The 14,900-nt window shown below is 42.7% G+C and overlaps 1 protein-coding gene across 5 annotated transcripts in view; it reads left to right on the top strand.

Annotated features, from left to right (window-relative positions):
• The window catches only part of SMG7 (SMG7 nonsense mediated mRNA decay factor), a 121,827-nt gene that overhangs the window by 84,462 nt on the left and 22,465 nt on the right, over positions 1-14,900 (top strand). For all 5 annotated transcript variants that reach the window (XM_089683979.1, XM_089683978.1, XM_089683977.1 and 2 more), the window contains exons 15-17: positions 2,075-2,198; positions 2,302-2,693; positions 11,901-12,293. In XM_089683979.1, coding sequence (XP_089540105.1) covers positions 2,075-2,198; positions 2,302-2,693; positions 11,901-12,293 — 909 coding nt within the window. The remainder of the gene's footprint in view (positions 1-2,074; positions 2,199-2,301; positions 2,694-11,900; positions 12,294-14,900) is intronic.

The following is a 14,900-nucleotide window of genomic DNA, read 5'->3' as shown; positions in this document are numbered from 1 at the left end:
TAGCAGGAGCGCCCTATGGACTATATTTTTTGTCATTTATATTTGGCCTGTGGATAGCAAGTGGTTAAATTTCACTAACAATTTCTTTTTTTTCTGCCTAAAAGCTCCTTTCAATGCACTTGTGATAGGATCTTATTTTCAGCCTGTAAACGCCCAAATGTGCATTGACACATAGGCTAACATAGAGTTGCTTCTACGGGCTGAAAGAACAAAACACCTGTATAAGCAGCATTTGTAATGCCCATTGTGGATGAGGCTTTAGAGTGTCACCTATGGGCAATTCTTGGGTATTCTAGTCTAGCACTGAAACTAGCAGTTTTGAATCTTGACATATTTTTATATTTTATTTTACCCAACACAACCTCATCTTTAATATTTTACAAAAAATGGTGTGATAGCATACTTGTGTGCCCTAAAAACAAATTTTTTTTTGCACTGCTGTTTATTAAACCTATACTTTCAGTAGAAAATATCGTGGGACATAAAAAATTGCAGCATCCTTCATTTTATTTTACAGGGCTGCTGCTTTCAGAAAATAAAAAATGTTTGGAGGGTCAAGTGCTTTTTCATTACAGAATATGCAAACCCAAATCCCTGGTGTCCCTGCCAGTCCCTTTGCTTTCCTAATAAAAACTGTCCGCACTAAGCAGGAGAGAATGCTATCAGCTACCTAGTTATGCTGGGAACTCTGCTTGCTGTCCTGTAATGATCAGACTTATGCTAACACCCTCTACCCCAGCCCCCGCCCCCGCACAGCCATTCTATTTCCTGCTGTTTCTCCTCCCCTAGTTTTTATGCAGCTGAGAACAGAGGGATGTGATCACTTATTAAAAAAAAAAGTATTTATAATGTCTTTTTTATATCTATACACAAATGTTTTACCTTTCATTTCTATTCTAAACTGAATGGGTTGTTTCATAAGGTGAGAGTTTACATATACTTTAAAGTGGTTGTAAAGGCTGAAGGTTTTTTACCTTCATGCATTCTATGCACAAAGGTAAAAAACCTTCTGTGTGCAGCATCCCCCCCTCCCCCAGCACCCAATAATACTTACCTGAGATCTCTCTTGATCCAGTGGCAGCCTCGGATGTTTCAGGTCTCTCTCTTTCCTCATTGGCTGAGACACAGCAGCTCGAGCCATTGGCTCCCACTTCTGTCAATCACAGCCAGTGAGCCAATGAGGAGAGATTTGGGGGCGGGGCTGAGCTGCGGCTCTGTGTTTTATGGAATCATAGAGCGGGGCTCAGGAGTGAGCACACACCAGTGCCCCCATAGCAAGCAGCTTGCTTTTGGGGCACTGGTCAAGGGGGTGGAGCCAGGAGCCTCAGCTGGGGACCCGAGAAGAGAATTAGGACTGCTGTGTGCAAAACCATTGCACAAAGCAGGTAAGATCTTTCTAGAATCTCTTTAGAAAAAATGTGCTTTTTAATCTGTGCGTAAATTGGGGAACAATAGCTTTGGCATTAAAAGGGTAGAAGCAGAAGAAAAGTCCAAAAATAAATTACTAGAAGGTTTAGGGAAAATTTTTGAAGCCAGGAAACCACCCTTGAGCCTGTCTCTTTAAAAATGATTTGGCAGTGTCTGTTCCTGTATTTGTTTTCACATGTGAATTTTCAAAGGTGATTTCCAAGAAATCATGAAAGGCCTTTTCTTTTTCTTTTTTTTTTTCTTCTTTCTTGTGCCGTAAAGCTGAGGGTACGTTAATCTCGCACAGTTCCCACAGAAGGCTCATATTATAATTTTTGCTTGCAGTGCCACCTGCTGATAAAATCTGGCATTGTAACACAACAGAAAAATAGTTTTCGGGCCGGGTCACACCAGAGCTGTTGTGGCGCATTGGATGGTGTTGCCAAACATATCCACATTGCAGCAGCAAGGGAAATAACATTGGTTTAAATCTGTGGTGTTCACACCTATGCATTGCGTTGCCTGGAATTGCACTGAAAGGTTGCATGTACAAGTCAAAAACCTGTGTTTACCAAGGGGTTGCGAGAGGTTTTTTATTTTGGTTTTTTTTTTGTTTTGGTTTTTTTTTACGTTCACTAATTTAAAATTGCTTTCTGTTTTGCTTCAGGTGAAAACGCCAGTCTCTGAGGCAAGAAAGACGCCAGTGACTCCAACATCTAGTCCTAGCACCAACACCCAGTTCATACCTATCCACCATCCTGGAGCCTTCCCACCCCTGCCTAGCCGGCCTGGTCAGTTCATATGCTGTGAATACATTTTTCTTTTGTGTGTTTTAGTTACGCAGCCGGCAAGTTCTCCCACTATTCACTTATTACAAACGTTTCCCCTTTTCAGGTTTTCCTCCTCCTGCCTATGTCATCCCACCACCTGTGGCATTCACCATGAGTTCTGGCTATACCTTCCCTCCTGGGGTCAATGTTCCAGGATCCTTCTTGCAACCTTCATCTCATTCAGCTGCTGGAAACCAGGGTCCTCCTGGGAAACAGTCCCACATTCCTTACAGTCAGCAGCGTCCATCGGGTCCAGGGACAGCAAACCAAGGAACACTTAGCAATCAGCCACAACCACAGGCTCCGTCCAGTTCTCCTACTCAGCCCAGCAATCAGACTGCAGCACAGCTACAGATTCAAGTAATGGCTCAGCAACAGCAACAGCAGCAGCAGTCTCCTACTAAACCTATACAAGCACTGGGCAAGAATCCCCCACATCACCCCAATCTTCAGCAGGTATTTACTAAAACTTGATCTATATTGAAGCTGATGCTAGTCTAAACAGTGACTTAAATGACAACCAAGGGTTGTACTGTTTTGTTTTCGTGGTTTTTTTTTTTTGTTTGTTTTTTTCCTAGGTATGCATGAGTTTAACTGGCTTGCATTTTTAGATTTTAACAGTGATGTGCAAATAACTAATTAACGAAGGAGTTGTTTTTGTTTTAAATGTACAGTTGTTAAGGCATGCCCCATGCTTGTGCTGTCTATCTCACTGGTGTGTACATTTTAGCTTGCACTATAGACAGACATTGAACCAAACAAGCATTCAACTTTGCTTCATGCCTTAGTCCTATCAATGTCACCTTTGGTGACCATCATTTGGTAATTCAGTAGTATGCCATCAGAAAAACTTGAATATTTTTGTTAAGTTCAATACGAGACCTGTTTGTATACAGGGGTTGGACAAAAATATGGAAACACTACATGATTTGCAGGTGTAAAAGCGACAACATGCTTCATGTTGAAGGGGTAAGTGATGTAACATTCTTTTGTTTCCACTATGCGATGAGACACCTAGCTAACAGGTGGGAAGCCTCACTTTCGTCATTCACTGCGTGTGCTTCTATTAATACAGAGTCATGTCAGAGCTTAATGAGTTTCAGATGGGGGAGGGGCCTGAACATGGAGCTCTGACCATGGGAGGAGAAGGAGCTCCAGACTCCAACTATGTGGAGGCTGCCTAGCTGAGACCGCCTGACACCCCACAACCGGGCCTACCTGATCCTGACAGCCGTGGGAGTGTCCGCGGAGTCTAGTCCTGCTGTGTTCCCGCTCCTGATCGCTGGAGAAGTTCCCGGGACCGCTCCATCCCGCCAGCTGTAACACACCACCGGGGCTGTGGAGGAGACATGCGGTGGGTGTGAGGCTGAGAGGTGGCTGATGGTGAGCACTGCCTGGGAAGCTGCATGGTGAAGAAGGGCACCGGTCCTTGGAGCTCTGGGTGGGATACGGTGCCTGTCACTGGAGACCTGGGGAGTATGGAGTGAAGAGGAAGGAGGAATCCCCAGGGAGGATCGACCTAGGAGGGATCACCGACCTGTTCCAGGGGGAGCAGGAGACCCTGAGACACCCGAACGCACAAGATACACTGGACATATTGAATTCCCGCCCAGATCCCCCCACCAAGTGACTGTATATAGGGCCAAGAGGCTACGAAAGAGACAGAAGAATATATACAGAAAATGGAGCCAGTGTACCGGGTGCGGATGGTGTTGGTGAGTTGCCATGGGCAACAGCAAGATGTTTTTCTTTAAAATTGTTTTGTGCCTATTATAAGTAAAATGTATACATGAGAGGTGGGACCAGGAGGTCAGAATATTAAGGTGCTGGATGTTCTCAGAGGGTAAGGGAAGGTACTAACATCGCATACCCTCGTAAAGTTATTCGGGACTGTATATGGGCTTCCCATAGGTTCGATAATATCATTTGTGAGCAGTAAAGAGACAATCAGTAGATGAGCCCAATCAATATGAAGAGTAGATCCGCTAAGGGAGGAGGGGTAAAAACCCTGCAGTCGAACGCAAACAATTAAGAAATATATGCCAATACAGGAAAAAAGTCCAGAGAAACAGGCTCTGGGAAACAACAGGAAGGAAGCAGAAAGCATGACGGGGAGCAGACTAAACTGTCATTTGGAATGTGGGAGGGAAATTCGACAAATCTATAAATATTGACAACGTAATAGAGCAAAATATGGCGGATCAACAGGGAGCTATATCTCAAATCCCCACAAAAACTGAGATGGCGGAAATGTTCGCAAAACTGGAACGGTTTCTGAAAAATTAAATGTCGGTGATTCTTCATGGAAGAAGTAGAAGGGGAAATGGAAACCCAGGCCTAGCAGATTATCAAATTGGAAATGCAGGTAGAAGAGATGAAAAGGGAACATAAGAAACTATCATATAAATTAGAGGATCAATAGAATAGAGACAGAAGAAATAATTTGAGGATACGGGGCCTACCAGAAGTTCCAAGAGAAGAGGACCTGAGGGAAAAAATAAGGAGTGTGTTCAATCCATTGATTGGAAGATCAGATACAGACCCTCTAAAAACTAGAGGGAGTGCATAGAATTAGACGTCCACCAGGAATTACATCAGAATTCCCCAAGAGTTGTGATTGTCTGCTTTAATTATCATGGGGACAGAGAGAGAATATGGAAAAAATTGCAAGAGAGATCCAAAATAAAATTTGGGGAAACGAAGTTGCAAGTTTTTGTGGATGTAGCCTATGAGACTGTCCAGAAGGAGAACATTGAAACCGTTACTGGATCAGATGAGAGAAAAAAAAAGTTTGGTATAACTGGGGGTTTCCGGCATGCTTGATCGGGTGGAAAGATGGGAAATTGGCTAGGCTAAGATTCCCATAAGATCTGAGAGACTTTTGTGGAAATTGTGGGGTGGTCGGAAGGGTCTAATGATAGATTGGAACTAAGAAATGAATACTGGCAGCAAGTAAATAGTGAGAGAAGGAGTTGGGGTAGAGGGAAGAGAGGTACTAGGAGGGGGAAATCAAAGTCATAAGGTCGATATATATTTTGGGGACTTGGTTCCCTGTATCTATGAAATAAATATTTCTCCCCCTTTTTTTTTTTTTTTTTTTTTTTCCTCTCGTCCCTCCCGTTGTCTGCCCTCTCTGCTGTCCCCTTGTAGGGTTTCCGTGAGGAGACCAGAGTAAGAGATTTCAGATAGGGCCGGATGTCTGGAGGCTTAGTAGGATATGATATTAAAATCTCCTATGGGAAAGGGAGGGATTAGGTTAGGCTTACATGTTCAGAGTCATACTCTAAAATAGGAATCGTTAGTGGGGGAAACCTGCATCAGATTCCAGGGCAGTATATAGGCCAGGGAGTTTTTATGGGCAAGATGGGTAGGGAGGGGGTGGAGGATGGGAAAGGGGGGCTGGGAGGGACACGAGGAGGAGAGGTGCGGGAGGAGATGGGGTTGGGTAGCTGTCCATGAAATGAATATTTTTTGCCTGACTACATGTAAATGTAGGAGTGGTGGAGAAGAGAAATAGTAAAAAGATATGAGCTTGAATTAATATTATAGCCTACAACGTGAAAGGTTTAAACTCTCCAATTAAAAGACATAGAGTTTTGAGGGAAGTACACCAATATTCTATAGATGTGGTCTGTTTAGAGGCACACCTATCTTATGGTACCAACGTCAAGTTATATTCAAGGAACTATCCACACTGGCATTATGCGGATTCACCAATAAAGAGGGCCAAAGGAGTCACAATTGGATTTTCAAAAAATATGGGTTTTAAGGTTGAGGAAAAACTGGTAGATCCAGAGGGTCGATATTTGGGCCTTAGAGGGGAAATACAGGGACAAAAATACACGCTGGTTAATATTAATATACGCCAGTTAATATTTACTGCCCAAACAAGAATCCTGAAATATTTCTCCAAGAAGTGCTCGGAAAAATAATGAATTATAAGAGGGGTTGGGGGGGGGGGAGAGGGACTGGCTCATATTTGGTGGGAGTGTTAAAAATCAAGAGGTATTGGAAAGAGGTAATTCATTATAAACAGGAGATTTGGGGGATAACTATGCAAAAATATCTGTGGGTGTGCCTGTTTTATAGGACAAGAGGTATCAGTGAAACAATACAAAAATAGTTTATTATACCATTTAATCAGTGCTTCAAAAGGCTTAATCCCCAAATTTTGGCAGGCACGGGACCCCCCCCCCCCCAACAATGAGAGGTTGGATAGAGAGGATTGAGTATATAAATAAGATGGAGGAGTTATACCACATAGATGAAGCTAGAATGGAAAAACTTAGAGAATGGAGCAGGTGGTACATTTTTTTTAAAACATCTGAAAAATATCTCGAAATAATGGGTGCCCCGATGGTAGAGTTGGAGAACTAAACTGAATAAATGGAAAGTTGTTATGTGAATAGAGAATATAGGGCTTTGAATGTGATTAGTAGACAGGTTAAGAAAGAACTATCTGGACAGGGGTAACTTAGTGGGTAGGGAGGGATATGGGGGGATGGAATGAGGGTTAAAAATGTTTAGTTGGATTGTTTGTGTTTTGATAAATTGCATACTGGTGTTTTATGTATTGAAATAAAATTTAATAAAAGATTAATAAAAAAAAAGAGCTTACTGAGTTTCAAAGAGGGTAAATTGTTGGTGCCCACTTAGCTGGTGCTTCTGTGACTAAAGTTACCAATTTATTTGCTGTGTTGCGAGGTACAGTATCAAAGTTTATGACGACATATACAGTTTCCGTCGTCTGATAAGCATAAACGCGGTCGACATAGTCAACTGAGCAAAAGAGACAAAAGGACATTGCAAAGGATTGTGACCTGAAATAAGAACACAACTGCTGCAAAAGTGACTGCAGAACGCAATCTGAGTCTTCCAAAGCCCATGTCCACAAAAACTTTGTAGAGGGAATTCTATAAGCAAAACATTCATGGGCGAGCTGCAATTGCCAGACCACTAGTGAATGATATTCATGCTCAGAAGAGGGGCAAGTGGTGCAACACCCATAAATCGTGGACTGTCGATCAATGGAAGACAGTAATATGGTCCAAGCTATCGAGCTTCATACTCTTCCCAACCACCGGACGTGTTTATGTGTGGAGAACACTGTCCCGAGCTTACAACCAGGACTGTCTTGTGCCAATGGTAAAGCGTGGTGGTGGCGCAATCATGGCTTGGGCAGCCATATCTTGATATTCTGCATTTGCAGACATTATTTTACAAAGAAGATAATGCTCTGATTCACAAAGCTGGTGTTGTCAGATCATGGTTTGACGAGCATGGAGATGACGTCTCACACCTTCCCTGGCTGCTGCAGTCGCTGGACCTCAATATAATAGAGCCACTATGATCAATTTTGGTAAACAAGATTAGGGCTCAATTTCTGCCTCCGGCATCTCTGCAAGAACTTGAACAATTTTTGTATGAAAAGTGGTGTCATATTCCATTATCCACAATCCAAGACTTCTATTTGTCAATTCCCAGGAGAATTCAGGCCATCCTGGATGCCAAAGGCGGTCCAACACCATATTGGGTAGCGATTTCGTTCTTACCTGGTGTTTCCATAATTTTGCACAACTGTGTGTGTGTGTGTGTGTGTGTGCGCGCATACAGTGGGTAAATAATTATTTGATCCCCTGCGTATTTTGTAAGTTTGCCCACTTACAAAGAAATGAAGGGCCTATAATTTTTATTATAGGTTTATTTTAAATCATCAAGACAGAATGTCAACCAAAACGCCAGAAAAAAAAACATATGATACAAGTGTGTGTGTGAGATAGATATTTAAATATATATATATTTAAATTATATATTATACACATGCCCACAAAAAAAAAAGTTAGCTGAAGTTGCCCTTTTTTAAAGTTACTAAAAAAGAGAACCATTTTTTTTTCTTTTTACTAGATATAATGTCAAAGTATTTAGCAGTATATAAGAAGCTTGTTTGTTATGACAGCACTACTTTCTAGTTAGTAGTGCTTTATAGTAGTAGTTGTTCTAATGCTGACCATACTCTTTGGTAAATTATGTAATATACACTGCTCAAAAAAATTAAAGGAACACTTTGAAAACACATCAGATCTCAATGGGGAAAAATATCATGTTGGATTTCTATACTGATATGGACTGGGTAATGTGTTAGGAATGTAAGGATTCCCCATCGTTTAATGGAAATGAAAATTATCCACCTACAGAGGACTGAATTCAAAGTCACTCCGAAAACCGAAGTGAATAAATGATGCAGCTGGCTAGTCCATTTTGCTGAAATTTCATTGCAGCTACTCAAAATGGTTTGTATGGCCTCCACGTGCTTGTATGCATGCCTGACAACGTCAAGGCATGCTCCTAATGTGACGACGGATAGTATCCTGGGGTATTTCCTCCCAGATCTGGACCAGGGCATTACTGAGCTCCTGGACAGTCTGAGGTTCAACCTGGTGGCGTCGGATGGACCGAAACATTCTATCCCAGAGATGTTCTATTTGATTTAGGTCAGGCGAGCGCGGGGGCCATTCAATGTTAATTCCTTCATCCTCCAGGAACTGCCTGCATACTCTCTCCACATGAGGCCGGGCATTGTCATGCACCAAGAGGAACCCAGGACCCACTACACCAGCATAGGGTCTGACAGTGGGTCCAAGGATTTCATCCCGATACCTAATGGCAGTCAGGTTGCCATTGTCTAGCCTGTAGTGGTTGTGCATCCCTGCATGGATATGCCTCCTCAGACCATCACTGACCCACCACCAAAACGGTCATGCTGAACAATGTTACAGGCAACATAATGTTCTCCATGGCTTCACCAGACCCTTTTACGTTTGTCACATGTGCTCAGGGTGAACCTGCTCTCATCTGTGAGTGGCGCCATTGGCGGGCCTGCCAATTCTGGTATTCAATGGCAAATGCCAGTCAAGCTCTATGGTGCCGGGCAGTGAGCACAGGACCCACTAGAGGACGTCGGACCCTCAGGCCACCCTCATGAAGTCTGTTTCTGATTGTTTGGTCAGAGACATTCATTCCAGTGGTCTACTGAAGGTCATTTTGTAGGGTTCTGGCAGTGCTCATTCTGTATGGGGAAAGAACAAAAAGAGGGCGCACAGGCCTAGTGCATTACCATAAAAAATGTTTAATAAAAAATAAAGTAGGTGTTGTACTCACAAACGACAATATAGTCAAGGCACATCATAGAAGAACAGCTGGATCAACACCGCGCTGAGTAACAGTCCACAATAGGGAGTTTAGACATCCAAAAGGCTGACGCGTTTCGAGGACTTGCCTCTTCCTCAGAGCCACTGTACCTCCTTGCGCAAAGGAGCAGATATCGGTCCTGCTGATGAGTTAAGGACCTTCTACGGCCCTGTCCAGCTCTCCTGGAGTAACTGCCTGTCTTCTGAAATCTCCTCCTTGCTCTTGAGACTGTGCTGGGAGACACCGCAAACCTTCTGGCAATGGCATGTATTGATGTGCCATCCTGACTGCCTGTGCAAGCTCTGTAGGGTCCAGGTATTGCCTCATGCTACCAGTAGTGACATTGACCCTAGTTAAATGCAAAACTAGTGAAAAACAGAAAAGATGAGTAGGAAAAAAAGGTGACCTCCACCTGTAAAACCTTTCCTGTTTTGGGGGTCATCTCATTGTTGCCCATCTAGTGCACCTGTTGTTAATTTCATTAACACCAAAGCAGCTGAAACTGATCGACCCCCTCTGCTACTTAACTGACCAGATCATTATCCCAGGGGTTTAATTGACTTGATACTATATATACTCTGATTAAAAAGTGTTCCTTTTAATAATTTTTTTAGCAGTGTATATATTTGCGTGTGTATATGTATGTATATATGTATGTGTATATGTATGTACAGTTGCAAGAAAAAGTATGTGAACCCCTTGGGATTACGTGGAGTTTAGCATGAATTGGGCATAAAATGTGCTCTGAACGTCACCTAAGTCACAACAATAGAAGAACACAGTCTGCTGAACATAATACTACACAAACATTAGATGTTGCCATGGTTTAATTGCACATAACATGTAAACATTCACAGTGCAGGGAGGAAAAAGTATGTGAACCTTTGGACTTAATAACTGGTTGACCCTCCTTTGGCAGCAATAACCTCAACCAAACGTTTCCCGTAGTTGCAGATCAGACCTGCACAACGATCTGGAGTAATTTTGGACCACTCCTCTTCACAAAACTGTTTCAGTGTAGCAATATTCTTGGGATGTCTGGTGTGAATCGCTCTCTTAAGGTCATGCCACAGCATTTCAATCGGGTTGAGGTCAGGACTCTGACTGGGCCACTCCAGAAGGCGTATTCTGTGCTGTTGCAGCCATTGTTTTGTTGAATTACTTGTATGCTTTGGGTCATTGTCCTGTTGCATCACCCATCCTCTGCGGACCTTCAGTTGGCGGACAGATGGTCGTACGTTTTCCTGCAAAATGTCTTGATAAACTCTGGAATTCATTTTCCCATCAATGACAACAATCCGTCCAGGTCCTGAGGCAGCAAAGCAGCCCCAAATCATGATGCTCCCTCCGCCATGTTTTACAGTGGGGATGAGGTTTTGATGTTGGTGTGCTGTGCCTTTTTTTCTCCACACATAGTGTTGTGTGTTCTTCCCAAACAACTCAATCTTGGTTTCATCTGTCCACAGTATATTTTGCCAGTAGTGCTGTGGAACATCCAGGTGCTCTTTTGCAAACTTCAAAGGTGCTGTAATATTCTTTTTGGACAGCAATGGCTTCCTCCGTGGTGTCCTCCCATGTACTCCATTCTTGTTTAATGTTTTCCTTATTGTAGATGTGTCAACAAAAATGTTAGCATGTGCCAGAGATTTCTGTAGGTCTTTAGCTGACACTCTGGGATTCTTCTTTACCTCATGCAGCATTCTGCGCTGTGCTCTTGCAGTCATTTTTACAGGACGACCACGCCTAGGGAGAGTAGCAACAGTGCTAAACTTTCTCCATTTGTAGACAGTCTGTCTTACCATGGACACGTGAACATCAAGGCTTTTGGAGATACTTTTGTAACCCTTTCCAGCTTCATGCAAGTCAACAATTCTTGATCGTAGGTCTTCTGAGAGCTCTTTTCTGCGAGGCATGGTTCACATCAGACAGTGCTTCTTGAAACCAGTAAACCCAAAACAGGTGTGTGTTTTTTAAGGGCAGGAAAGCTGTCAGCAACACATCCAATATCATCACACTGATTGGAGTCAAGGTTGGCTCACTCCTGGCTCCAATTAGCTCTGGAAGAAGTCATTAAGCTAGGGCCTCACATACTTTTTCCTCCCTGCACTGTGAATGTTTACATGTTATGTGCAATTAAACCATGGCAACATCTAATGTTTGCGTAGTATTATGTTCAGCAGACTGTGTTCTTCTATTGTTGTGACTTAGATGACGTTCAGAGCACATTTTATGCCCAGTTCATGCAAAAACTCCACGTAATCCCAAGGGGTTCACATACTTTTTCTTGCAACTGTATATATACAGTTGCAAGAAAAAGTATGTGGACCCCTTTGGATTACCTGGAGTTTTGCATGAATTGGACATAATAAATATATATATATATATATATATATATATATAAATAATGTGTATGTATAGTCTATCTGCATGCGGTTGAATGTCTGCTTTCGTCTTTTAAGTCTTTCTTATTCTTAGTACCCACAGGCAGCAGACACTTCCAAGCAGCTATGGAACAATCCTCAAGTCTCCAACTCACTGGGAAAACTGATGCCACCAACCATGAAGCAGAACTACTTCATGGACGGCCGTTTGCCCACTGAGCCTATGAGCATGCTGGAGCAGTGCCTGCAGCACCCAGTCATGCAGCAGCCACTGGAGAAGAAGGTGAAGCCTTTTCCCATGGATACGTATAACCAGGGCTCTGCCGAAATGAAGATTTCAGACTTCTACTGGGGGGACCAAAGTTCTTACAGTCTAAATGACAACCGGAGCCTCATGACACAGCAGTCTGTTAATAACCAAAGGAGCCATCGCCAGCCTACTGGCTATCGTACAGGCCAGGATGCAGTGACTAGATTGCCGTTTGAGGTAAGAAATGTGTACATGTCCTGAAAAACTTTCATGATCCATCAAACTCCTCGCTGCCGTTCTCCATCCTAACCTTCCTCCTTTTTTTTTTTTTTTCTAAGTTTATGTCTGTGAATTTTCCTTTATTTCTCTATCTTCCCTACATGCACAGAACCGGGTTTGGTAATGCAAGGGCAGGACTTTCACACTCTCTGACATGTTTTTCTGGCTGATTTGATTAAATCGTTTGTACGAAATAAATTCATAATGGCAGAATAAGATTTACACTATGTGGCCAAATGCTTGTGGACATTTGACCATCCCTTATATTATATGGCCAACGTATGTGGAATGCTCTACAAATGATTGAGTTCAGATGTTTTCAGTGAAGGGAACAGCATAGAATTCAGTAACATTTAAGACAATGTTGTACTTCCAACCTTTTGAGAAGGCCCTTTTCTGTTCCTGCATGATTGTGCCCCTGTGCACAAAGCCAGGTCCAAAGAGGGGTTTGATGTGTTGGGTGTGTGGAGTGGACTGCAGAGAATCTTGATTTTAATGGTACTGAACACCTTTGGGATGAATTGGAATGCCAGTTTCGAGTCAGGTCTTCTCAAGCCTTCCCAGAAGAGCGTTAATGTTTGATTTTGAAATGGGATGTCCAACAAGCTCGTATAAGTGTCCACAAACATTTTGCCATCTAGTGTATAAAAGCCAGACTTCTGTTACCCTGGCCTAAGTCTGACACAAACTAAGGAAGTGTGTACTCGTCTTCAGTGTCTACATCTGAAGAAAGTGTATAAACTGTTCTTACCTCTAATTGGCTGAAACCTTTCTTCATGCATGAGCTAAATTGTGGATGCTTGCACAAACCTGATTAATTTTTATGAAAGGTTGTCAACCTTTGAAAGCTGAACTCCAGGTCTGTAGTTATGTATGTAGAAGCAGCCAGTCCTGTGATCGTGAAGGCACTGCTCTGCACATTGATTGCAACAGCACAGTTGTTACACAAGAACAGCACAAGAATACTGTTTGCACTTTAATTTGGGCCTGATTGGCTGCTAGTGTCATCTCGCTTTTTCCCAGTCTCAGACGTGTGATACAGGGGGTTACAGGTGACTCATATCAAAACAAATTCAAATAGCTGCATTTAAAAATGAAAGGATTTTTAACAAATACATAATTGCATTAACGAGTTTCCTTTCTCATTTGCCTGAATTTCAACTTTAAACCATGTCTTGATATCAACTAGCTATATCCCAGAATTATGAACCAAAAGAATGTCCGCAGTCTTATCCTTTATCCTTATTAGGAGCAGACTGTTATCCTGCCATGCATGAGACTTAAAATTTACTGCAGTAAAAACTTTTTAGTTGATTGACTGTGAACTCTCTTTTTGGGGAGATTCCTGCCACTTTCTGTTGCAGTGGTCACCAGAACAGGCATTAAATCTATTAAATCTCTCCAATTCTCAATTCTTGAGGTTTAAAGTGGTTGTAAAAGGCTGAAGGTCTTTTTGCTTTTAATACATTTCCTGCATTCAGTAAAATACCTTCTGTTGTCAGCTCCCCCAAATACTTACCTGAGCCTGATCTCAATCCAGCGCTGTGCCCGAGAGCAGTGTTGCTGTTCTTTCCTTCCTCATGGCGAGTAGCCATTGGCTCCTGCTGCTGTCACTTAAATCCAGTGACCAGGGAGTGGGGCCAAGCATCACTGTGTGCCAGTGGACACAGGTAGGGATCGAGCCTGCATGTGTTCCACCATAGGAAGCGGCTTCCTTCCAAAAAGGAGGATCCGGGGCTGCTGTTTGCAAAACCATTGCACAGATCAGATAAGTATGACAACTTTGCAATCACTTTAAACCTTTCCACACTCTTGAAGGGGGTTTGGGAGTAGTTTTTACTACTGTCTGTATCCCCACTGGGGAGATTTCCTTTCATTTTCTGCCTCATTGATCACCATCACTGGAACAGGAAATGGAACATTTCCTCAACAGTAAGCAGATTGCAATGAGATTTTGCCAACACCTCCCCACACTATCCAAACATAGAAAAAAAGCAGGCTGGAGTTCCAGTTTAAGATGAGGTGAAGGGTCTAAGGCTAGATTCACATTGTTCCGTGTGCCCTGCAGTGCACAAAATAATGTGCGCACACACAGGTGTGAATGGGGCCCATAGTTTTGTTTCACACCAAACGGCAGTGCATACATATAAACCAGTCACGTGGGAAAGAATGGGATTTCTAGTTGTAAAACACTAATCTCTATCTATCCATTCAGTCATATCCGACCCTCGGCGATTGCATGGACTGTCACTCGTAAGCGACTTTTTCCATGAATTCCTTTAGCAATTATTTTACAGGGTAGGTTGCCAGGTCTTTCCCCAACCCCTACCATGCAGGAGACCGCGCGTGGCTAGGAATAAAACACTAATACCCATGTGTTTTTTTTTGCATGAACAACAGACAAGTGTAAATAGGCTTAATATGTCAAGAAAACACTTCCTTTACAGTACAGGACTTTTTTTTTTTTTTTCCTTTTTTTAAACCCTGGGTTATATGCAGCTCTCTTAAGGTGATAGAACATTGGCAAAAGTATTGCTTGGGCCATCCCCTGAACACTCCATATAA

Source organism: Staurois parvus, unplaced genomic scaffold (genome assembly GCF_062004578.1).
Source record: "Staurois parvus isolate SC_StPar_1 unplaced genomic scaffold, SC_StPar_1.0 ptg000332l, whole genome shotgun sequence".
Classification (NCBI taxonomy): domain Eukaryota; kingdom Metazoa; phylum Chordata; class Amphibia; order Anura; family Ranidae; genus Staurois; species Staurois parvus.
This window is presented reverse-complemented; position numbering and strand designations above follow the sequence as displayed.